At 42.8% G+C, this 24,690-nt stretch overlaps 2 protein-coding genes across 3 annotated transcripts; both read left to right on the forward strand.

Moving 5' to 3' along the window:
- The first annotated feature begins 1,558 nt into the window (after nt 1-1,558).
- LOC121645470 (NAD(P)H dehydrogenase [quinone] 1-like) lies at nt 1,559-17,973 on the forward strand. Of its 2 annotated transcripts, XM_041993953.1 has the most exons (6): nt 1,562-1,717; nt 3,414-3,581; nt 4,788-4,918; nt 5,818-5,931; nt 17,284-17,385; nt 17,561-17,973. In XM_041993953.1, exons 1-6 carry the CDS (start codon nt 1,714-1,716, stop codon nt 17,879-17,881), a joined length of 840 nt encoding a protein of 279 aa, XP_041849887.1. In that variant the 5' UTR covers nt 1,562-1,713; the 3' UTR covers nt 17,882-17,973. The 2 variants fall into 2 exon arrangements, with proteins under 2 accessions (XP_041849892.1, XP_041849887.1); XM_041993958.1 differs by lacking the exon at nt 5,818-5,931 and having other exon boundaries at nt 1,559-1,717.
- Nucleotides 17,974-20,006: 2,033 nt separating this feature from the next.
- On the forward strand, nt 20,007-24,690 carry LOC121645552 (gamma-aminobutyric acid receptor-associated protein-like 2). The gene is made up of 4 exons (XM_041994044.1): nt 20,007-20,242; nt 23,298-23,353; nt 23,434-23,606; nt 24,207-24,690. Exons 1-4 carry the CDS (start codon nt 20,209-20,211, stop codon nt 24,295-24,297), a joined length of 354 nt encoding a protein of 117 aa, XP_041849978.1. The 5' UTR covers nt 20,007-20,208; the 3' UTR covers nt 24,298-24,690.

A 24,690-nucleotide genomic window follows, 5' to 3' on the forward strand; every position in this document is an offset into this window, starting at 1 on the left:
TTACTTACTTACTTACTTATTTCCTTATTTACTTACTTATTTATTTAATTATTTACTTACTTACTTATTTACTTACTTACTTACTTATTTCCTTACTTATTTCCTTACTTACTTACTTATTTACTTACTTACTTATTTACTTACTTACTTATTTACTTATTTACTTATTTACTTACTTACTTACTTATTTCCTTACTTATTTCCTTACTTACTTACTTATTTACTTACTTATTTACTTATTTACTTATTTACTTACTTACTTACTTATTTCCTTACTTATTTACTTACTTACTTACTTATTTACTTACTTACTTATTTACTTACTTACTTACTTATTTACTTACTTACTTATTTACTTACTTATTTACTTATTTACTTATTTACTTACTTACTTACTTATTTCCTTACTTATTTCCTTACTTACTTACTTATTTACTTACTTATTTACTTATTTACTTACTTACTTACTTACTTATTTCCTTACTTACTTATTTACTTCCTTACTTATTTACTTATTTACTTATTTACTTACTTATTTACTTATTTACTTACTTACTTACTTACTTACTTATTTACTTACTTACTTATTTACTTACTTACTGATTTACTTACTTATTTACTTATTTACTTATTTACTTATTTACTTACTTACTTATTTACTTATTTACTTACTTACTTATTTCCTTACTTACTTACTTATTTACTTACTTATTTACTTATTTACTTATTTACTTATTTACTTATTTACTTACTTACTTATTTACTTATTTACTTACTTATTTACTTATTTACTTACTTACTTACTTATTTACTTACTTATTTACTTATTTACTTCCCATGTCTAACTCTGACTGAAATTACTAAAGGAAAGAAATCATCTACCAAACATTCATTTTATTTCTAGTTTTTGCTCAATTTTATGTACATGAAGAAAAATACACTCAGTCTCAAATATGGATCCGTTTCCTTTCAAAGTTTCAGACTTTTCTCTACGTCTCAGATTAAACCAACAACTAGCCCATTTCTGTGTTTTATCCCTGTAACCTGTGTGGAGGTTTCCTTCTGCTCCACCCGCTTCCATCACCCTAACAACCAGCCAGTCACTCATGAAAGTCTGCTGATGCCTTCACGGACCTGATGCCTTCACCGACCTGATGCCTTCACCGACCTGATGCCTTCACCGACCTGATGCCTTCACTGACCTGATGCCTTCACCGACCTGATGCCTTCACCGACCTGATGCCTTCACCGACCTGATGCCTTCACCGACCTGATGCCTTCACTGACCTGATGCCTTCACCGACCTGATGCCTTCACTGACCTGATGCCTTCACTGACCTGATGCCTTCACACACTTTCCTCCTAACAAGGTGAATGAAGTAAGAATAAAGCGTTTAAGCCCCATGACCCTGATGGATAATCCCTTGAAAGTGACCCAAACATTCTTTTCCAGGCCAAGTGACAAGGTTCTTATCAGAGACTCCACAATGCTCCTCCTCCTCCTCCTCCTCCTCCTCTCACAACATCGACCTAAACCAGTCCTGCACTCTGACAGCTCTTTTTTCTTCCTCCAGCACGTTGTTGTGACGTCTAGACACATTCAATCCTCCTGATATCCGATCTTAGCGAGTTTCTCACGCTAGGAGGGCTGCAGGGTGTATAAGAAGGCTCGGGACGCAGGCTGGCTCTGCAGAGAGGTCCGGCTCACTCAGCATGGGTAAGACTGCTTTCTCTTATCTGCCTGTAGATCTGCTGACTGCTCCGGACAAACAGGTCTTGGAGGACTTTGCTCGGTTTATGGCGGCACTAGTTCCTATAAACAATTCTGTTTATCAGAAGCTTTAAAACTTTTTTGTCGTTATTCTTAACTCATAAGTTTAACACAGCTGTGATTATTTACCTAAATATGACCTGATAATAAATTCTATTTACCTGTTAACAGTTTAGAAATGTGGGAAAAAAACTGATTTAGAGACGTAGGTTCTGAGTTTGATTTGATTTTATGAAATAAAAACACAATATACTAAAAAATATTTAAAAAGATAAATTAAATTTGGTAGAATGCTAAAAATAAATCATGATTTTAATAAAAGGAAAAACACAGGAGCGACTTCACGAAGAGAAGATTCTTAGTTAAAAATGTTCAAACATTCAAACGTTGTTATCTGAAGCATCAGGAGCGTTAATAATTAAAAACAAGGTTAAACACAGTTGTTGGTATCAAGATTACATTTGGTCTGATAATTAATGATGTTTACTTGTCAACAGTTTGGAAAACAACTATTTACAGAGGTGGATTTCCAGGTTCATAATCTGTCTTTCTGCAACACCTGAACGCAGCATTTTAGGTTTTTATACGATGCATTTTAATAAATAAATTTGGGTCTTTATTATATGAAAACAAAATAAATACGGGGAAAAAAATCTGTGTAAAGACGTCATTTTTTCCTTTTTTAAAAAATTTACTAAAAGAAAAAGTCTGGAAAAAATTAAAATGCAAGTAAATATGAAATAAATAAATAACAATTAATAAGTAATGATAAATTAAATATATAAATAATGTAATGTGTGTGTGTGTGTGTGTGTGTGTATATATATATATATATATATATATATATATATATATATATATATATATATATATATATATATATATATATATATATAAACGATGAGCAAAAGCAAATAAAAAATGAGATAAAAAGAAATAAAATAATCAAAGGTCAGAAAACAAAATAAACATTGGAGAAAAAAGTTAAATGCAAATAAATATTTAAATATTAATAATTAATCAATAAATATTATTTATTATTTATTGAATAAAATCAAATAAATAAATAAAATCGGTTAATTAGAGAAAAAGAAATAAATTCCATCAGCAGTTCGTTGAGGCAGCAGGTGTCGAAGGGTTAAAACTTCTCTGATAAACGAAAAGAAACTTTTTCTCTGTAGAAGCAGTAAATGGACTTTGGTCGGCTTTGTTTCTGCTTTAGATGTGTTTATAAATAAAGTTTTACTGGGTGTTAGGTCACTCCAAAGGCTCCACAAGGACAAAATGTTGGAAACAAAACTGAATTATAGAGGAGCGTTCTGAGTTTAAATAGACTTCATGAGATTTAAAAACAAGAGAGACTAAAGTCTGGTTCAGTCTGGTTGAGTCCGGTTTAGTCTGGTTAAGTCCAGTTCAGTCCAGTTCAGTCAGGTTCAGTCTGGTTAAGTCCAGTTCAGTCCGGTTCAGTCCGGTTCTGATGTCGGAACTCTGAAACAGCTGAGCTGCAGGCCATGCATCCCGTTGCCATGGAAATCCTGCATCCAGCTGCTGGGTCTTACATGAGTTTATACTTCTAGTTGTTCCTGAGCTGCTGAAACCGGATCCAACATGGATGAAATGTGTGTGTGCTTGTGTGTGTCAGCTCAGAAAACAGCTCTGATCGTGTTCGCCCACCAGAGCTCGGGCTCTTTCAACGCGGCGGCTCGGGACGTGGCGGTCCAGCAGCTGACGGAGCAGGGATTCAGCGTCTCCGTGTCCGACCTGTACGCCATGGACTTCCGAGCCAGCGCCACACGGGATGACATCATCGGTGAGTCCTTCATCCTCCTCCACATTCAGTGTGGACACAGACTCACATGTTCCTCTGGTGCTGCAAGGGATGTTCTAGTGATGGAGGTGGTTACATGTTTACACGTTTACATGTTTACATGTTTACACGTTTACACATTTCCACATTTACACGTTTACACGTTTACACATTTACACGTTTACATGTTTACATGTTTACATGTTTATACACTGACACGTTAACATTTTCTTCATTCGGGTTCCAGTTCCAATCAGACATGTACGGTTTCCATGGATCCAGGAAAAGTTATTCCCAGCATCACGTGTTAACATGCATCACGTTTGAATGGAATAAATCACATGCTGGGAATTGTCTGACGTTCCAGAAACAGTAGAAGAAGAAACGTTGTAAACAAACACCACTGTTTGCATATTTGTTGCCGTCTTGGCTGCAGCCGGTTCTGCAGGAGAGGCGTTCTGCCTCCTGTTTGGACCTGGAAATTCCAGGAACCACTAGAAAGGAAACCTGCAGTCTGTGGTTCTTGTGTGGCTATCGGGAACCTTTTAGTGCCAGGAGAAGTTTTTAAAACAGTTTTCAAAGTTTCTCTGGGAGCCAGAAGAACAGGAGAAAAACGAACGTTCCAGTCTGAACTGTAACATCAGAGTTTGGGATCAGCTGGAAGATTTTCAGGGAGAATCCTCACAGTAGTCCAGGCTGAATGGACCAGCTTGTCAGCATCGCTTTGAGAAAGGATGACTTCAACGAAAAGTTCTAGTCTAAGATTAATCCAAGCTCCTTCAAGTGGAAGTCGAGGGAATGCTTTTAAAGTGAGGGTTTTAGGAGCAAAAAGTTTGACCTCAGATGTGTCATTCATGATTTTATGACTACAAGATGAGTCTGTAAGAGCAGTGATGGGTTCTTTTGTGCATATTTGCATGCTTGAGGTGTGTTTTTTTCCAGTTTGTTTAACAGTCTATTTAGTTTGTGTGAAAACTAGGCTCACAACCAAAAATAGTTTTTTTTTTTTTTCACATTTTTTTTTCCTCATGCTATGAGGCCGGCTTGTCATATCGTAGTGAGATTGTAAACATGTTAAATGGTGCATTTGATGGGAAGGCTGTGGTGATGGGTGCAGAAGGTATCAGGCTATGGTTTACCCTAGGTCTCAGCTCAGGTGGCGACGATGCCAACTAGTTCTGTGACCCTGAACGAGTGTGTTGTGTCCAGGTGACCTGAAGAACCCGAGTCTTTTCCAGTACGGAGACGAGACCATGCTGGCCTGGAAAGAGGGGCGTCTCAGCGATGACATCACAGCCGAGCAGCGCAAAGTGTTGGAGGCTGAACTCATCATCTTCCAGGTGACAGAGACCACGCCCCTGATGTCAGAGCTTTTGACCTTGGAGCCATGTTTAGGCCATGAGCGGCACCTAGAGAGCCGCAGACGTTATCAGTGAAAGACCTGAAAGATATTCCTGGTATCCATGAGGAAGCGCTGTTGCAATGCAGCTCCCCACCATGTGGTGGCGTTAATGCATCATTCAGTTGTTTAGCAAACTCCAATAAACAGAAGAAGGCACTCAGCTAGCTGTTAGCCTATAGAGAAAGTTATGGAGAAGGATTTAAATGAAAAAATGGGATGAAAGTGGTCGCAAACCCCTAAAAAGCTAAAATCTTGCTCAAATAAAATCCAGTTAATTAAGAACAATTTTATAAACGGAGGTAACGATTCAGAACCGAGAGCCCAAGGTGGAGTGTTAGCTAACGTATCCAGCGATGAAGTCTTAAATACTATAGGCCCATTCATGCTCCATGGGAGAGGTGTCAAACTCTGGTCCTGCAGGTCAACAGCTACGGTAACGAAGAGGATCAAACTTTTCATGCTGAAGGCAACACAAAGCACATCTAGAAACCAAACATCCATCCATCCAATTAAAAAATTCTAAGAGAAGGTTATATGACACACACGTCACCTGTGTGTGTGTGTGTGTGTGTGTGTGAGAGAGTGTGAGAGAGAGAGAGAGAGAGAGAGAGAGAGAGAGAGAGAGAGAGAGAGAGAGAGAGAGAGAGAGAGAGAGAGAGAGAGAGAGAGAGAGAGAGAGAGAGAGAGAGAGAGAGAGAGAGAGAGAGAGAGAGAGAGAGAGAGAGAGAGAGAGAGAGAGAGAGAGAGAGAGAGAGAGAGAGAGAGAGAGAGAGAGAGAGAGAGAGAGAGAGAGAGAGAGAGAGAGATCATGTGACATGTGTGGTCTTGGTTGTGCAGTTTCCTCTGTACTGGTTCAGTGTCCCCGCCATCCTGAAGGGCTGGATGGACCGAGTGCTGACCCAGGGTTTCGCCTTCTCCCTGCAGAAGATGTACAAAAACGGGATCTTCCAGGTAACCAACACCACATCAGCTGATCAGGATGTAAACATCAGCTGATCAGGATTTACATCAGCTGATCAGGATGTAAACATCAGCTGATCAGGATTTACATCAGCTGATCAGGATTTACATCAGCTGATCAGGATGTAAACATCAGCTGATCAGGATTTACATCAGCTGATCAGGATGTAAACATCAGAGGCCTGTACTATGAAACTGGACTTTCTCTTATGGTGGTAACTTCAGGGTTAACTCTCCTTCTTACTTCTTACCGGGTGAATCACCATGGTGACCAATCAGATGGTGAGAGGAGGCTAGGAGAGGAAGAGTTTTAGGGACAGATGCATCCTTTAGATGAAGAAATTAAACCAGAGGGGTTATTCCACGAAGCTGGATGAAGGTAAAGCTGGGCTTATCTTGATAAGTCTGACTCATTTAAGCCAGAGTTCCGTTCCATCAACGTGGCTTATTGAATGCCCGCTGAGTAACCATGGTAACTGATGCACCAGAACTAGCTTGCTCGGGGGCAGGCTATCGTTTAGCTTAGCTTAGCTGTGTCTCAGTGGTCTGATACAGACTCCTTAAAGAAAGTTCTACCTGGTAGAAGGCTGCACTCCCGCCCTCGTTCTGGTATAAAAGTAGAAAAAAACAAACAAGCAAACAAACAAAAACAAACTAAACAGAAAAAAAAGAAAACATTTGTTATCACATCACTACTTTGCCTTGAATAATCAATAAATCTGTTAGCTCCAGTTTAACTAAAGAAACACAACTACACACGTACTGACATTAAAGAAAAAGAACATTCATTAAACTAATTAACACCTTATTAACCCTCCCCAGGTTCAGGAACCCGACCTCCACTGCCTCTGGTTGGCAGTAAAACTGGGATCAGCTGAGCCCCGTCCATACAGGCCGAGGGTGTTTAAAGAGAGAAAGAGAAAGCTGGTCTAAAGAGATGGACGGAGAAAGATAGAGATAGATAGAGACAGGGTTCCTTTCTGGTTACCATGGCTTGGCCTTTTATTAATGACCCTGCAGAGGGCGCACGCTTCATTCAAAGCTCATTCAGACCACCAGACCCACGGTTTTCAGGGGGAGGACCACCAGTAGCAGTGGTCTCTGACGTTGTCTTGGTCTCTGACGTTGTCTTGGTCTCTGACGTTGTCTTGGTCTCTGACGTTGTCTCGGTATCTACAGAGCAACATATTTACAGCTCAACACGTTTAGAACAAAGATTCCTCCCACTCTGAGACATGTTCTGGTTCTTTATTTCCACCTGCTGCAGGTTCACTTTGCTGGTAAGATGCTGCTGCTGGTGGAACAGAGTTAATGTAGCTCACACACACACACACACAATGATATATTCACAAAATATGATGATGTATATTGATTATTGGGTAATTAATAAACTGAGCAGGGCCAGTACATCTTATACAGCAGTGACGTGCGGTCAGGTGAGACAGGTGAGACAGGTGAGACAGGTGAGACAGGCAGTACTCTCTTTTTTCTTTCTTTTTTTTTATTAATTTATTTTGAAGGGACACTGCATATTTATGAACATATAAATGTAAATATGCCAGAATTAGCCTGAAGGCTACTTTACATCTGTAGTTGCTGGCAGGTAAAAGAGATAAAAACATTATATGACATTACAGCTTCGCACAATATACCGACTAAGATCAAATTATCAAAGACAATTCATAAGACATGGTAAAAACAACACAATAAAACACAATCATGACATACAACAGTAACATTTACATAAGAGCACAACACCACAGATCTGGTTCCCCTTGAGCCATCATTTCAAATTCATTTTAAAAGTATTGAAAGTGGTCGAGACTCTTATTGCAGCTGGGACATTATTCCAGATTTCTGAACCCTTGACTGATAACACCTGCTGGCTGAAAGTAGTGCGTCTAAAAGGTATTACACAATCACCTCTGGTAGAGGCTCTTGTTATCCCACCACTAGTACTGGTTTTGACCATAATGAACTTACCCAAGGGTGGTGCAAGGGTGGTGTACCCCGTACGCAAGGACAACAACCGTAAGGATTCTGCAAGACAATCTTTTATTCTTCTTCTCTCCACCACGTACCTCGTGTACAACGCCTCCTCCTGGCGTAACCTGTCATTACATCTCCCCCTTTTAGATAATGTTTAACTGTTTCAGAACCTTTATGAAAATGAAGTGCAATAAACAGTATGGCTACTTTACTCATTTCTCTACGATATAACTTCAGTAGTGTCCTGAGATTTATTCAAAACATCAAGAGTAATTACAGGAACTAACGAAAGACTTCTTACAACTAACAAGCTCTTTTGTAGCTTTTACTCTTGGTTCACAAAACAAGAACATAATCTCTAATCAAAACACTCTACTTTTATGCAGACAATCACCATATTTCTCTTCTTCTCATGTTTTTGTGTTAACTGTTTGTGTATGTTCATAGGTCTAGTCTAACAGGAGCCTTAGACAGTCTCCCTGACCTAGTTACTGTCCCATCCTGTGTCACATTGTCCTGTGGTGCTGGGGACCGTGGTACCTCCCTTAGATGTGAACGGTTCCGTCGTAGCCGTCCTCCATCTTGGGTCTCCACTTCGTATGACCGTGGTGTTGTTGCAGGACCCACAACAGTCCCTGTAGTGCGTGTGGGTCTGATCCATACTTGCTGACCAGGCTGGAGAGGTGGCAGGGTTCGAGTGCGGTGTCTCTGGTTGAAGGTGTGTTCTTGTTGCACCTTCATTGCTGCGTCTTTTTCCCTGAACCTCTTGAGATCTGGCCACTGTGGTCGTAGTTGTTCCAAAGACGCCGGGACTGGGGTCCTAATTCTCCTCCCCATCAGGAGTTGAGCCGGAGAATGCCCATGTGCCAATGGAGTGGCCCTGTAGGCCAACAGAGCTTTGTGAAAGTCTCCTTCCTTCATCAATAGAGACTTTACAGTTCTGACGGCCCGTTCAGCCTCCCCGTTGCTGCGAGGGTAACGGGGGCTGCTCGTCACGTGTTGGAAGTCATAATCTTGGGCGAACTGTGCAAATTCATGACAGGAGAATTGTGGGCCGTTATCTGTGACGAGCACCTCGGGGCATCCAAACCTGGCAAACACAGCCTTAAATCTTGCGATGGTCTGTTTTGCTGAGGTGTTCCCTTGTAGGCTGCAAACTTCAATGTAACGTGAGAAGTAGTCTATTATGACTAGATGATGTCCATTCTGCCATTGGAAAAGGTCAGCTGCTATTCTCTGCCATGGCCTGCTTGGCAGATCAGTTGTGAGCAGGGGTTCCATCCGTGTCTGGGTTTCTCGTGCACAGACTCCGCATCTTTCAATCATTTGCTTCACTGCTGATGTGAGGCCTGGCCACCAGACTGACTCCCTTGCTCTGGCAAGACTTTTGCTGACCCCTTGATGTTCTTGATGCAGTTTATGGAGGATGTCGGCTCTCATGCTTTCAGGGATTATGAGTCTCTCGCCTTTCATGAGCAGACCTCCTCCATCATGCAGGACCGACCTGTCAGGCCAGTATGGGAGTAGTAGTTCATGCACATCACGTCTGTGTTCAGGCCAGCCTCTTGCAACGTAACGAGAGAGACGTTTGCATACATCATCTGAGGTTTGCGCAGTCTTAATCTGCTCCAGCTTTGTTGGCGTGGCTGGCAGACTTTCTACAATGCTATCCAGATAAGCTTTGCATTCCTTTTCCAGGTCTTGCTCGGTTTCTGTGGCTGTTGCTGGAAGCGACGCTCGGGACAGGGTATCTGCTGTTATCAAGTTTTTACCTGGAACATGGATAATGTTGAAGGTGAACCTGAGGAGCCGGAGCCTGAATCTGATGATCCTCGGCGGGAGATCATCCAGCGGTCTGGACTTCAGGAGTGTTATGAGCGGTTTGTGGTCGGTTCTTATGGTAAAGTCCAGCCCACTTATGTATCCTCGCAGGCGCTCACAAGCCCAGGTTACAGCCAAAGCCTCCTTTTCTATCTGGGCATATCTTAATTCAGCTTTGGTCAGACTTCTGGAAATGAAGACAACGGGTCTCCACTCACCATTGTGCTGTTTCTGTGTCAACACTCCTCCTAGTCCGTAGGAGGAGGCATCAGCTGAAACCATTGTTTCATGATCTGGCTTGTACTGGGCCAACACCATCTCTGACCCCAGTTCTTTTGTTGTCTCTAGAAATGCTTTTTCTTGGGGTGCTCCCCATGTCCAGCTGTTTTCCGTCCTCAACAGGTCGCGGATGGGCTTCGTCAGGTCAGGTAAGCGTGGTGAAAATTTTCCCACAAAGTTCACCATGCCCATAAAACGGCGAACGTCGGCCACATCCTTAGGCTCCGGCATCTCAAGGATCGCTTTTATTTTCTCCGGGTCCGCCTTGATGCCATGGGAATTTATGACGTGGCCCAGAAAGCGGATCTCTGTCAGGGCAAACTGGCACTTGTCGTTCAGGGTGAGTCCAGCCTCTCTGAACTTCTGCAGGACTCTGTGCAGCCTGTCGTCGTGCTCTGCTCGGTCCCTTCCTGTGACAAGGACATCATCAGCATGACACAGGACACCATCGATGCCATCTATCAGCTGAGAGATCCTCTTTTGGAAATGTTCAGGGGCTGATGATATCCCAAAGGGTAGGCGTTTGAAATAATATCTGCCCTCTGGCGTGATGAATGTGGTCAACAGCATCGAATCTTTATGGAGTGGTACCTGCCAAAAGCCTGATGTAGCATCCAGCTTTGTGAAAACTCTGGCACCTTCCAACTTGGCTAGTGTTTCATCCACTGCTGGTAAGATGTGTCTCTCTCTGATGACGCTCTCGTTCAGGTGGGTAAGGTCCACGCAGATCCGCATTTTCCCTGTCGGTTTCACTATGGGAACCATGCCTGCGCACCACTCTGTTGGTTCTTCAACACGTGCTATGACCCCCATCCCCTCCATCCGATCTAGTTCCTCTTTGACTTTTGTGCGAAGGGGAATAGCAACTCGTCTGGGGGCAGAGAGGGCGTAGGGGGGTGCATTTTCTTTCAGCTGGATCTTATATTCACCCTTTAGCTTGCCTAACCCTTCGAAAACATCTGGGTAGGTTGAGCGGAAAAGTGACTCTGCATCTGCTACACTATGGAGCTGAGGGATCATGTGGAGTCTGCGAATGGCAGGGAACCCCAACAAAGGAGTTGTCAGGCCCTTCACAATAAAAATCTCCTCCTCAATCTTTTTAGTCCCTCTTTGAATGACAGCATGCACTTGTCCTTTAACATCCAGGGGTTGGTTGGCCGGGCCCAGCAGGGGTCTGCACGAAGTTGTGTGACTGCCATACTTGTCTTCTGTGTATTCTGAATCCGGAATAGCAGTCACTGATGCACCTGTGTCTATTTTAAAGCGCAGCTGGCTGCCATTTATGGTGAGCATTTCAGTCCATGTAGATGACTGTGGATGTTCAACAGCTCCCAGATAAGCTGCTGCCTTGTCCTCTTCTATCGACTCTAGCTTTTGAGCTGATCTGCACACAGCTGCAAAATGTCCCTTCTTTTGACATTTTCTACATTCAACGCCTTTTGCTGGACATTCAGTCCATGGATGTTTGGGGGTTTTTCCACACCTTCCGCACGGTTTTGACTTGGGAGATGCAGGCTGCGACCGGGAATGACTTACAGTTTGGGGAGACTTCTTATAACTTTGTCTCTTATTATTGTGGGACACTGCATCCATTTGTCCTGGTGTACGAGCTGACCGCAGGACTGTTTGTTGCTTTTTCACCTCCTCATGTTGCCTCACTTGTTGTATGGCTGTAGCTAAATCTAGCTTTGGGTTGAGCTGTAGTCTCTCTGACAGTTTTGCATCACGTATGCCGACCACGATCCTGTCTCGGATCATTTCCTCACGTAAGACGCCATAGTTGCAGTGTTCAGCTAACTTGTGCACTGAGGTGATGAAGTTTTCTGCAGATTCGCCGGCCTCCTGACATCTTTTATTAAACTTGGCTCTTTCGAAAATAACATTATGCACTCCCACAAAGTGCAGATCGAATGCGGTTTTCACTTCATCATAGTCATCCAGTTTATCTTCTGCTAACTGCAGTGATGTCAGGATATCATCGGCCCTATCGCCCATTGTGTAGATGAGAGAATTCACCTGATAAGCGCCGTTTTTATCTTTTAATCCCGACGCAAGTCGAAAACGTTCAAACCTTTTGATCCATGCGGGCCAGGAACTGGGCTCGAAGTCGAACGGTCCCGGTGGCGTGATAGTGAATATGTGGTCCATGTTGACTGTTTTAGCTTGTCGCTAGCTTGTTAGCATCTGCCGGCTCGGTCATTCCTCTTTATCCTCTCTTCTCATGGTCTCTGTACCGGTGAGGTGCTCCGGTAGTCGTCCGCACCACTGGACTCTGTCTGTCGTGGATTCGGGTTTCTGACACCATGTATTGTTCCTCTGTACCCCGTACGCAAGGACAACAACCGTAAGGATTCTGCAAGACAATCTTTTATTCTTCTTCTCTCCACCACGTACCCCGTGTACAACGCCTCCTCCTGGCGTAACCTGTCATTACAGAAACAAGAAGCTCTTTTCAGTTCTTACAATGTAAATGTGACTCCAGAGGAGTCGGTGCCTCACCAGCCATGAACCCACCGCACGTCACTGATCTCCATCAGCTTTCTTTGTTCAGCTGCTGAGAAAATGAAGCTCTCGGTTTGCTCTCTTTTCCTGCTGCTCCTCTTTTCCACCATCCACTCGTCAGGGCTTCCTACGTTCCTCAGGACCTCCACATAGCCAGGCTATGTAAGCCTCGCTTGGATTAGCTCAAGTAGATGCAGCTGATGTGTTAGTGTATGGGGCTATTATTGTAGCAATATTATCTACAAATCCGTGTTGAAAGTCACAAATGCATACAGAGAGTCGTGTATCCGTATCTTAATTTGTGTGTGCACAGTTGGATTCGCAAATGTGTAAATAAATCCACAAATGTGTGATGAGATTTCTGTGTCTGTACAAGAATCTGCAAATGTGTAAAACAACTTGTGTGTAACCCGGTTTGCAAATGTGTAAAAAAATTCCACAAATCTGTATTTAAAGTTGCAAATGTGTAGACCAATCTGTAAATGCGTGCTAAGATCTGCACATGTGCAGACCGATCTGTATCCACAGAGAGACATGAATGCCTGGAGTATTTCAGCTACAAGACCCAGAAATACAGACAAATCGCTGGTTACGAGTCAAGCAGCTTCTGGATTGGCTCTCTCTACACACGTGGATTTTGCTACACTTGTTCCGTGAGAAATCCACAAATGCGTGTCAGGATTCGTATCCGTAACGCTTGGGTTTGCGTGCCCTGACCGCTGGCTCACAGGCTGCCTCACTCCGGCTGCCGTTGGTTCGCTTGCTCTGCTGCTGGCGGTAATATAATTACTGCGGTCAAGCCAGCCGCCTTTCGTTTTCGCGTAGTCAAGCCAGCCGCTCCTACATTTTCAGTGCGCACCTACCGTCAGTTTACGGTAAATGCAAGCGTACTGCTGCAAGGAAATTATTTCCGGTTCACAAAATAAAAGCACGAATTTAAATGTGTATTATCAAGTGATGTTTTAAGAAACTGATTCACGTTAACTGTAAACTATCGGAGTATACTGCTAACATTTACACTAAATAAATACCTTAGAATGTATGGAGTTGAAAACAGTTTTATCTATCTATCTATCTATCTATCTATCTGTCTATCTGTCTGTCTGTCTGTCTGTCTGTCTGTCTGTCTGTGCTAATAAACATATACTGAGGCCTTAAAGCAAATACTAAGTGGTGTATGTTGACCATCCTTGATAGCACTATCATTCTGGACTGCTTTGGGGTCAATAGGTCACATGACCTCAAAGCTATTGAGCCGAAAATGCTCCCATTTGTTATGTAAATTTGATCAAAAACCAATAGAATAATGAAATGAAATACAATATATACAGTGGTCACACAGTAAAAGGACTTCAGATATCTCAAATTCAAACCTTTTTAAAACAAAAACAATTCTTCAACATGTGTAACTTAAGCATTGTGGGGAAAAAAATTATGATAATGATATCTAACATTAAAATGACCTCAAAAACAACATCAATAAATACACAATGATAATAAATAAAAATAATACTAGTAATAATAACAATTTGAATTAGGAAATGACCATAAAATAGTTAATATATACATTTAACTATTTACACATGTCACTCTCAAAATGTCTATCAAAATATATATTTGGAAGTAAAGTAGATCTAAAACCAATAGAACAATAAAATTAAATAAAATAAATAGAATGGTCAAATGGTATATGAACTTTTCAAATAGTTTTAAAAGAAAAATAATTCTTCAACATGTGTAACCTCATCACTATAAGAACAACAATAGTACCAATAAAATTGAAAATAACAACAATAATAATAATAACAAATAAACAAAGACAATAATATTTAAATGACCAAAAATGGTAAACATATATATATTTACTGTAACTATTTACACATCAATATCAAACTATCTTAAAGGCACTTTTCAAATAGTTTTAAAACAAAAACATTTCCTTAACATGTGTAACCTAATTACAACAACAAAAAACAAAACCTGTTCCTCCTCTCTTGCTCCTCTCATTACCAACATCATTCATTCCTCTTTACTTTCCGGAATCGTCCCTCCTGCACTTAAAACGGCTACAGTTACACCTATCCTGAAAAAACCCGGTTTGGACCCCACTAATTTTAATAACTTATGCCCTATGTCCAATTTACCTTTCATTTCCAAAATTCTTGAAAGGTCTGTTGCCTCTCAGCTTCATAACCACCTCATCACAAACAATATTTACGAGCAGTTTCAGTACAGTTTTCGTCCCCTCCACAGCACTGAAACGGCACTCCTCAAAATCTCCAATGACCTTATAGCTTCAGATTCTGGTTTACTATCCATTCTCATCCTTCTTGACCTCACAGCAGCATTTGACACTTTCTCACCGCACTCTTCTTGACAGACTGTCATCTATCGGTATCTCCGGCACCCCTCTCACCTGGTTAACTTCTTACCTCTCTGGCCGCACACAGTTTGTTCAACTTAAATCACACAAATCCAACCCTTACCCTGTCTCTGCTGGTGTGCCCCAGGGCTCGGTCCTGGGGCCCCTACTATTCATCATCTACATTCTTCCACTTGGCTTCATTTTTCGTCGACATAATATTCATTTTCATTGCTACAAGGACAACACCCAGCTTTACCTCTCTACCAAACCATCTTCCTCACTTCCACCAACCTCCCTTACCCACTGTCTCCAAGAAATTCATTCTTGGTTTTCTTCCAATTTCCTAGAACTCAACAGTTCTAAAACAGAAGTCCTAATGATAGGCACGCCCCATATTCTCTCCAAATCTAATAGTTTCTCCATTTCCATCAACAATTCAACCATCCTTCCCTCCCCTCAAGTAAAGAGTCTGGGTGTTGTCCTTGACAGCACACTCTCTTTTCAGTCCCACATTAATAATATCACTCGGTCAGCATATTTTCATCTGCGAAATATTTCCCGTCTCCGTCCGTCTCTTACCCCCCATACCACTGCCATTCTCGTCCATAGCCTTGTCACCTGACGAATTGATTACTGTAAATCACTTCTCTTTGGTCTCCCCAACAAAGCCCTCCAAAGACTGCAGCTCCTTTAAAACTCTGCAGCTCGAATCATCACCCGGACACCCTCCACTCATCATATCACCCCCATCCTGCAACAACTTCACTGGATTCCCATAAAAAAAAGAATTAATTTCAAAATACTCCTTATCACTTTCAAAGCACTTCACAATCAGGCTCCACCATACATATCTGAGCTTCTACACATTTCCATTCCTGTCCGCTCACTCCGCTCCTCCACCTCTCTTCAACTTTCTGTTCCCCCTGCCCGCCTTGTCACTAAGGGGAGTAGAGCATTCAGCCGCTCTGCTCCCCGTCTTTGGAACTCCCTCCCCCCTGATCTTCGTGCCATAGACTCTCTCCCTCTCTTTAAATCTAAACTGAAAACACACTTGTTCAGACAGTCCTATGCCATCTAGTTTTTCACTCACCATTACACTGTTGTCGTCTGTTTTGCTTGTTAGTGCTTTGCTTGTTAGTTTTTTGTATACTTCTCTCTCCTATGTTTTTAAATGTTTTCATTCTCCTGTAAAGTGTACTTGGGTTTTTTGAAAGGAGTTTTTAAATAAAATGTATTATATATATATATATATATACACACACATATATATTTCATGTTATTTCAAAAGTTATTACAATAACTCCCAGGTCATGTGACCTATTGACCCCAAAGCAGTCTAGAATGATAGTGCTATCAAGGATGGTCAACATACACCACTTAGTATTTGCTTTAAGGCCTCAGTATATGTTTATTAGCACAGACAGACAGACAGACAGACAGACAGATAGATAGATAGATAGATAGATAGATAGATAGATAGATAGATAAAACTGTTTTCAACTCCATACATTCTAAGGTATTTATTTAGTGTAAATGTTAGCAGTATACCCCGATAGTTTACAGTTAACGTGAATCAGTTTCTTAAAACATCACTTGATAATACACATTTAAATTCGTGCTTTTATTTTGTGAACCGGAAATAATTTCCTTGCAGCAGTACGCTTGCATTTACCGTAAACTGACGGTAGGTGCGCACTGAAAATGTAGGAGCGGCTGGCTTGACTACGCGAAAACGAAAGGCGGCTGGCTTGACCGCAGTAATTATATTACCGCCAGCAGCAGAGCAAGCGAACCAACGGCAGCCGGAGTGAGGCAGCCTGTGAGCCAGCGGTCAGGGCACGCAAACCCAAGCGTTACGGATACGAATCCTGACACGCATTTGTGGATTTCTCACGGAACAAGTGTAGCAAAATCCACGTGTGTAGAGAGAGCCAATCCAGAAGCTGCTTGACTCGTAACCAGCGATTTGTCTGTATTTCTGGGTCTTGTAGCTGAAATACTCCAGGCATTCATGTCTCTCTGTGGATACAGATCGGTCTGCACATGTGCAGATCTTAGCACGCATTTACAGATTGGTCTACACATTTGCAACTTTAAATACAGATTTGTGGAATTTTTTTACACATTTGCAAACCGGGTTACACACAAGTTGTTTTACACATTTGCAGATTCTTGTACAGACACAGAAATCTCATCACACATTTGTGGATTTATTTACACATTTGCGAATCCAACTGTGCACACACAAATTAAGATACGGATACACGACTCTCTGTATGCATTTGTGACTTTCAACACGGATTTGTAGATAATATTGCTACAATAATAGCCCCATATTTTTCTCTGTGACAGTTTTAACAACCGAACTTCTTCTTTTTTCATTCAAGGACAAGAAGGCCATGTTGTCCTTCACTACAGGAGGAACTCAGTCCATGTTTCGTCCTGACGGGATCAACGGAGACATTAACGTGCTTCTGTGGCCTCTGCAGGTGAGAGAAACCGACCGTTGAGGCCGTTGGAGTCCAGTGTACAGAGACAAACTGATGTGAATGAACAACTTTATGCTGTGTCAGGTCGTAATGAAGGAGGAGGAGGCAGAATGTCATGGAAACGTCATGGAAACAGTCTGTGAATATTCAGAAACAACTCTGTTTGTTCTTCCAGAACGGGACTCTGCACTTCTGTGGATTTCAGGTTCTGGCTCCTCAGATCTTCTGGAGTCCGGATCACTGTCCCCCCGAAGCGCGCACGGCCATGTTGGACGGATGGCGAGTGCGGCTCAAAGGCCTGCTGGCAGAGAAGCCTTTGACCTTTGCTCCCTGCGAGCTCTTCGACCTCACATTTCAGGGGGGGTTCCTGCTCCTGCCCGAGGCGAGGGAGGAGCTGGAGTCGCGGCCCTTCGGCCTCACCACGGGACACCACCTCGGGAAACCGCTACCACCTGACAACCAGACCAAAGCTCCGTCCACTGACGGCGAGAAGTAGGACCTCCTCTTCACCACCAGGCTCTTTCTGTTATCGTGTCTGAGATTTTAAATGTTTTCTGTAAAGCTGAAATAAAACAGTTTAAAATCCTGTTTTTGACTCGTGAGATTTACACGATTTAAAGGTTCAGAGAGGAGAATGCTTTGATGGAGAGCCCTCCTCATCCTCCACATCCAGGTGCGCAGGACAATCTGTAAACGGCCTCCTGGGGAGCCAGTGTTAGTTTGTCCCTTCTGGGCTGCTGTAGTAACACAACAGTCAAACGTGGTGGAGGAAGATGAAGATAACCTGCAGCTTCTTAACCTGCAGGTAAACAAAAACATGGTTTATATTTTCACAGGATTCTACAAAATAGAATAGTATCTCAGGGTCTTGTTCAGGAATGAGGGAAGGATGGAGCTGGAGATGGACAGGCGGATCGGTGCGGCGTCTGCAGTGATGTGGACTCTGCATCGGTCTGTCGTGGTGAAGAGAGAGCTGAGCCAAAAGGCAAAGCTCTCGATTTACCGGTTAATCTACGTTCCTACCCTCACCTATGGTCACGAGCTGTGGGTAGTGACCGAAAGAACAAGATTGTGAATCCAAGCGACCTAAATGAGTTTTCTCCGCAGGGTGGCCGGGCTCTCCCTTAGAGATAGGGTGAGAAGCTCGGTGATCCGGGAGGGGCTCAGAGTAGAGTCACTGCTCCTCCACATCGAGAGGAGCGAGATGAGGTGGCTCGGGCATCTGGTTAGGATGCCTCCGGGCACGTCCCACCGGAAAGAGGCCCCGGGGAAGAACCAGGACACGCTGGACGGACTACATCTCTCGGCTGGCCTGGGAACGCCTCGGGATCCCTCCGGATGAGCTGGTGAATGTGGCCGGGGAGAGGGAAGTCTGGGTTTCCCTGCTTAGGTAGCTGCCCCACAACCCGACTCCAGATAAGTGGCAGAAAATGGATGGATGGATGGAAATAAATACACAAAAGAATTAAATTAAATTAAAATAAATTAAATTAAGCTAACTTCTGGGTACAAATCTGTTAAAATACCTTCCCCATAACTACTAAATTAAATGAAATGACCTGAGACAAGCGTTTAAAAAAATAATAATTAAATAATAATAATGAAATCTTCTCTATGACTACTAACACCAGTCTGCAGCTTATACAATATGAAGTTATTGACAGAACTCGCTTCACCCAAAGGAAAATGTCTAAAATGGGACTGGCCACCCACATGTGCACTAATCTGTCACCAGTTGAGTCAGAAGTCTCCTTTATCCTGAGCAGCAGACTCCCAGCATCAGCACCACTCTGTCTTTTCAAGAGAAAGTCTGAGACATGAATATCTATTTAATTTAAACCACTGTTAAAAGTCACAGCAAAGTTAAATATGAAGGAATAAAGACTGGATGAGTACTACTAACATGAAAGGTGTTGCTGTTCTAGACGGCCTCACAAACAGATAAAGCCAGGGACAAATCAATAACCCTATTTTTTAATGGCTGTGCCTTATTTTTGTTTTTTTTTGTTTTTTTTTTTATCAATTTTTATTCTTTTATATAGTTTTTAAATGCATTTAATCACTGTTTTACTGGTTTTACTAACTACATGTTTTTGTGTATCCTGTGTATTTTCGTGTATTTTATCTGTTGTTATACTTGTTGAGTTTTAGTTTTGTGTGTGAATTTTATCATTTATCAGCTGCAGCAGACAAATGCCCCCTAGTGGAACAAAAAAGTTCATCTTTACTTTGCCTTGTACTTCATCTTAGACTAGAAAAGCTTTGGAGTGTACCACTGGAAACATGCTGTGCACTTTTTTTTTAATAATAAGGAAATTGAATTTTAAAAATTATCCTCTAAGTTTCTAATTTCATGCAGCTTTCGCATTGAGAGCGTAATGGTGTTCATATGGTCTGATCCATCGGGTTGTTTATGTTCAGCAGGTATGACCTCACACTTCTTCCAGGAAACTTGTCAAAAAGCTGCTACAAAGCGCAAAAGCTCAACAATAATAAAAGTCATCTGAGCGCTTTTTATCTCGCGTATTTAAGCGTTTAAATGCGGTATCGCGGCAGCTTTGATCTCCGCCCCCCCGCGCTGTTTCAGGAGTGGAACGGTCCGTGGTGACGTCACGCGGGGCGGAGCTGCGCAGGCTGATGGTGAAGAAGAGGCTCGAGCTTTGTTGTTTTGCTAAGTGTTGACAGCTGCCGCGTCCTCTGTTCGCCAGCTGAAGAGTTTAAAGTGAGAGGCGAGCTCGCGACGCGGTTCACGCGCTTATTAACCGTAACTGAAACCTAGAAAATTCTGCTGCTTCGAACCGAAACATCCCGGAAACGGCAAACATGAAATGGATGTTCAAAGAGGATCACTCCTTGGGTAAGAACGGAGGAGGGAGGAAAAGTGGTAAACATGTCCACGCAGGTCTACTTTTAAATCGGACTCTCTTCACTGGCCCGTGGGGAAGTGATTTGGGGTTTCATGTGAAGAAAGTCTCGTCCACACGGTTCGGCTCGGTCTGGCCTGGCTTCAGGCTTCAGGCTTTGTTTGGGTCGTTAACAGGTTAAAAATGGCTGGTAACGGTCTTGGGAGCTCATGTCAGAACCAGATCTCCTGATCGACGGTCCAGGTGAACAAAGCACCGTGTTTTTTCCTCTCGTGTCCGGACGGAGACGTGTTCTCCAGTCCGGCCTGAGTCCCGGCGGCAGCGGTGACTCGAGCTCGACTTGTTGTTGCTCCTGATGTAAACAGGAGGCCGGAGAGGCGTCACCGGGACGGGGAGGAGGCCTCCGGGCTTCTGACGACCGATCATTCATTGATTCCAGTCTTTCCAGGTACCAGGTGACTGTTGGCGTGTGTCCGGACTGACGCAACAACACCTTCATCCCAGCAGAGGAATCTGGGCCTGCAGCTGACGTGTTACTGGTCCATGTTGGGTTTTCTCCACGTTTGTGTATCTGAGCCACCTCAGACTTGGCAGATGGATCACAGATTACCTGTGTCCAGCTGTGGAGCTGATTTAGAGGGAATTTGTAGAAATCTTTCCCATACAGATGCTGTAATTAATATCTTTAAGTCAAAATCTGACCACAAAGGTCAGACGAAGCGCTGGTGCTTCCGGCACCAGAACTTATTCTTAACCCATTTCTAAAAATAACCAGAGGTGAGTTAAAAACAGTATTTTCTTTAAAATGTGCATCACCTCTGGCGTTAGTGTAAGAACACGATGCAGCTCCATGTTCTCCGACTCTGGGATGGACTCAGTCCTGCAGACTAACCTCGGCTACGAAGATCAGCTGGAAGTCAGCATTTGGTCTGATCGCAGACAGATGGACAGGTAGACAGACGGACAGACGGATGGACAGACGGACGGACAGACAGATGGACAGGTAGATAGACGGATGGACAGACAGACGGACAGACAGATAGATGGACAGACAGACAGGTAGATAGACAGACAGATGGACAAACAGACAGATAAATGGACAGACAGACGGATGGACAGGTAGATAGACGGACAGATAGATGGACAGGTAGATGGACAGACAGACAGGTAGATAGACAGACGGATGGACAGACAGACAGATAAATGGACAGACAGATGGACAGACGGATGGACAGGTAGATAGACGGACGGACAGACAGATAGATGGACAGAACTTTTTCCCAAGCAGTGACAGAAATTCTTCTTTGACAGGGCTCACATTTAAAAAGAAAAAAACATTTAAAACATTCAGTTTAGAAAGAAAACGGTGAGACGACTTGTTCCTGTTTAATATTAATAATAATATTTAATATTATTCAGAACGGTCATGTCAGAGGGAATGAAGGATTCTTGTAGACGGTTTTTCGGGCCAGTGGGACTTTGTAACGTCTCCCTGAAAGCAGGTGTAAAGTGGGTGGGACGGAGGTGTCTGTGGTGAGGTGATTATTTTACTGGCCTGACTGATCACACGGTGGAGTTTTGTGTTGATAGGAGGCTGAACCAGGAGGTAATATGGAAGGCGAGGACAGACCCGGTGATTTTTACACCACAGTTAAAACGTCTTCACTGACACAGAAAGCCGGAAGTTTCCTGAGCAGGTGGAGACGCTGTCAGTTTCTAGTTTTCTAGATTTTTTATTTTATAATAAACTCCCACAAAGTCTGGAGTATTTATCTGAACTGACGAGGTCTTTTAATAATCAGCAAAGTGGAGTTCATGGAGAGAGAATTTTCTCTTCCTACGGCCCACGAACGCCCCGAGGACAGTAGAAGATTTTCATCCTAATTTAGTTTGTTTCAAGTATTTTTATTAGTATTCTACCTTTAGTTGTATTTCGCTCTGTTAAAATCTTCATCTAATTAGTTTGTTCTTTCTTATTTTGTCTGTTTTAATTTATTAATTTTTTCTTCTTTCTTTAGTCTGTTTTTTCATGCATCAATTTAATGTTTTTTATTTATTTTAGTTTGTTTTTAATGTTGTTTTTCCTAACTTTACTTTCCTCCCAGTGCAGTTTTATACTGTGTGCTAATCCTGTTAGATTTCTGCCTGTTATTGAGAAAAACGCAGACTTTAAGCTTTTATTTCTTTTCCTGTTTAAAGCGCTGCGAGCTACCAAACTGTATGAAAAGTGCTGTATAAATAAAATCTACTTACCACCTCTGTTTTTATCAGACATCTGCATCATGTCCCCTTTAAATGGATTTTTTATCTTAGTTATTAGTATAACAGATTTTCAGATGTTTTATCGTTCAGCTTCACATTATTACTCAAACACACATTAAATCAGCAGCTAAAGCATCAAACTTAGAACTAAAATAATGTAGAACTTGAAGTAAACGCTGTCAGAGCTAACGAGAAGTCGTGCTAACATCCACAGTGCCGTCGTTCACAGCTTGTTTCACTGATGGACGGCAGCATCCTGCTCATCCTTCCTGGTATTGATGTCTGTCCTTCACAGCAGGAGTCTGACTTGTTCTGTTCAGGTTCTCATCCAAACATCCAACATGCTTCAAAGCTAAATGAGAAGGCAGCTTCTCTCTAAAGCCTCGTTTCCACCAATGGGTTCGGGTCAGGTCGGGACGGTTAGGGTGCAGATGTGGTCTGTAAACTGTAACCTTGTCGCGTTTCCACAGCAACCATAGAAGCGGAGCATCAGTCGGATAGCAGTAGATGCCTCAGCTACGTAACAGCATGACGCCAGCGCAGCGCCTTCCTTAGAGTAGAACCAGAACATGACTCGGAGCCGAAGGAGGAGGACCCGCCCCGACCTGACCCAACCTGACCTGACCCAACCTGACCCGACACGACCTGACCTGACCTAACTTGACCTGACCCACCCCGACCTGACCCGTAGGTGGAAACGAGGCTGAAGTTTCTGGAACTCAGAACCTTGTATTTCTCTGTTCACGTCGACCTGATAAACACAGATTGCTTCTTTGTGCTCTGCAGAACATCGGTGCATAGAGTCCGCCAAAATCCGCAGCAAGTACCCTGACAGGGTCCCGGTGAGTGAACGGCATGTGATGCTCATAGAGGTTGGAGAGCCTACGGGTTCTGACCTGGTTCCTGCCTGGTTCTGTTTCAGGTGATTGTTGAGAAGGTGTCTGGATCACAGATAGTGGACATCGACAAGAGGAAGTACCTGGTCCCTTCGGACATCACAGTGGCTCAGTTCATGTGGATCATCAGGAAACGCATCCAGCTGCCGTCGGAGAAGGCCATCTTCCTGTTCGTGGACAAGACGGTGCCTCAGTCCAGGTCAGGGTCCCGGGGTCCACACACCCTGAGCTTTCACGCCCAGTTTTTGTCTTGTTAACTATTTGTTCAGGTCACATGGTAACCATTCTGAGGATGACGTTGGTCATTAGTGCAAAGAAGCTAGCATTAGCTGCAGTTTGAGCCCAAAGAGCTTTACGCGTCCACCAGGCAGACAAGTAGCAGATTGTGGTCTACAGAGCTTTTAACAAAATATTTACCATTAATGATGGAAAAGGTCTCAGAAACTGAAGGGTTAAATAAGAAACTCAGTCTTTAGAAATTCAGTCTCAATGACAATTAAATGTTCTAACGTTTATTTAAACAAATTTATCCCAAAAACTAATTCCTTTCTGTGGGATGAGAATAACTTTCTCCTCTGCCTTCATGTAGCTGCTACTAAAATCACTTTTAACACATTAATTTATTCCATATTTTTGTGTGTTTTTGTCCTGAATCAAGAATACCAACCAGCAAAAAACTGCTCTGATCCTCTGTCCTTAAATGTCAGTAATGATCCCGAGTCGTTTGTTTTATGTGTTTCTATTGGCTGTTTGAAGCCGTGTCGCCCAGCGGTGCTAACGGCGTGTTTCCGTGTTCCAGCATCACGATGGGGCAGCTGTACGACAAGGAGAAGGACGAGGACGGCTTTTTATACGTGGCTTACAGCGGCGAGAACACCTTCGGTTTTTAGGAACCGGCCCCACCGGCTCCCACCCCCACCCAGATCCATTCACGGCCCTCACTTAGCCCCTGCAGACAGCGAGGGGAAACCCCGGAGAGATTTAAAGATGGGAGGACACACCTGAGCGGTGTGTGTGTTCAGGTCTTTGTTGCAGCATCTTTACAGAGTCATAGATTCAGTGTGTAACATTTCAGCTCCTGGTTTGATGTCGTGGTTTGAGCCTTTTAGGAGGAAACTTGATTTTTTTTTTTTCTTGCTTTTTTAAGTGAAATGTGTGAATGAGTTTTTGCTTTTAGTTGTGTTTTATTTGAGGATATTTTAATTTAATTCAAGAGAATTTTAATGTAACTATTTGAAGGTGAGGTAGCTGGATGACCTAACCAATAAAAGATGAAAACTAGA

Source organism: Melanotaenia boesemani, chromosome 1, assembly GCF_017639745.1.
Source record: "Melanotaenia boesemani isolate fMelBoe1 chromosome 1, fMelBoe1.pri, whole genome shotgun sequence".
Taxonomy (NCBI): Eukaryota; Metazoa; Chordata; class Actinopteri; order Atheriniformes; family Melanotaeniidae; genus Melanotaenia; species Melanotaenia boesemani.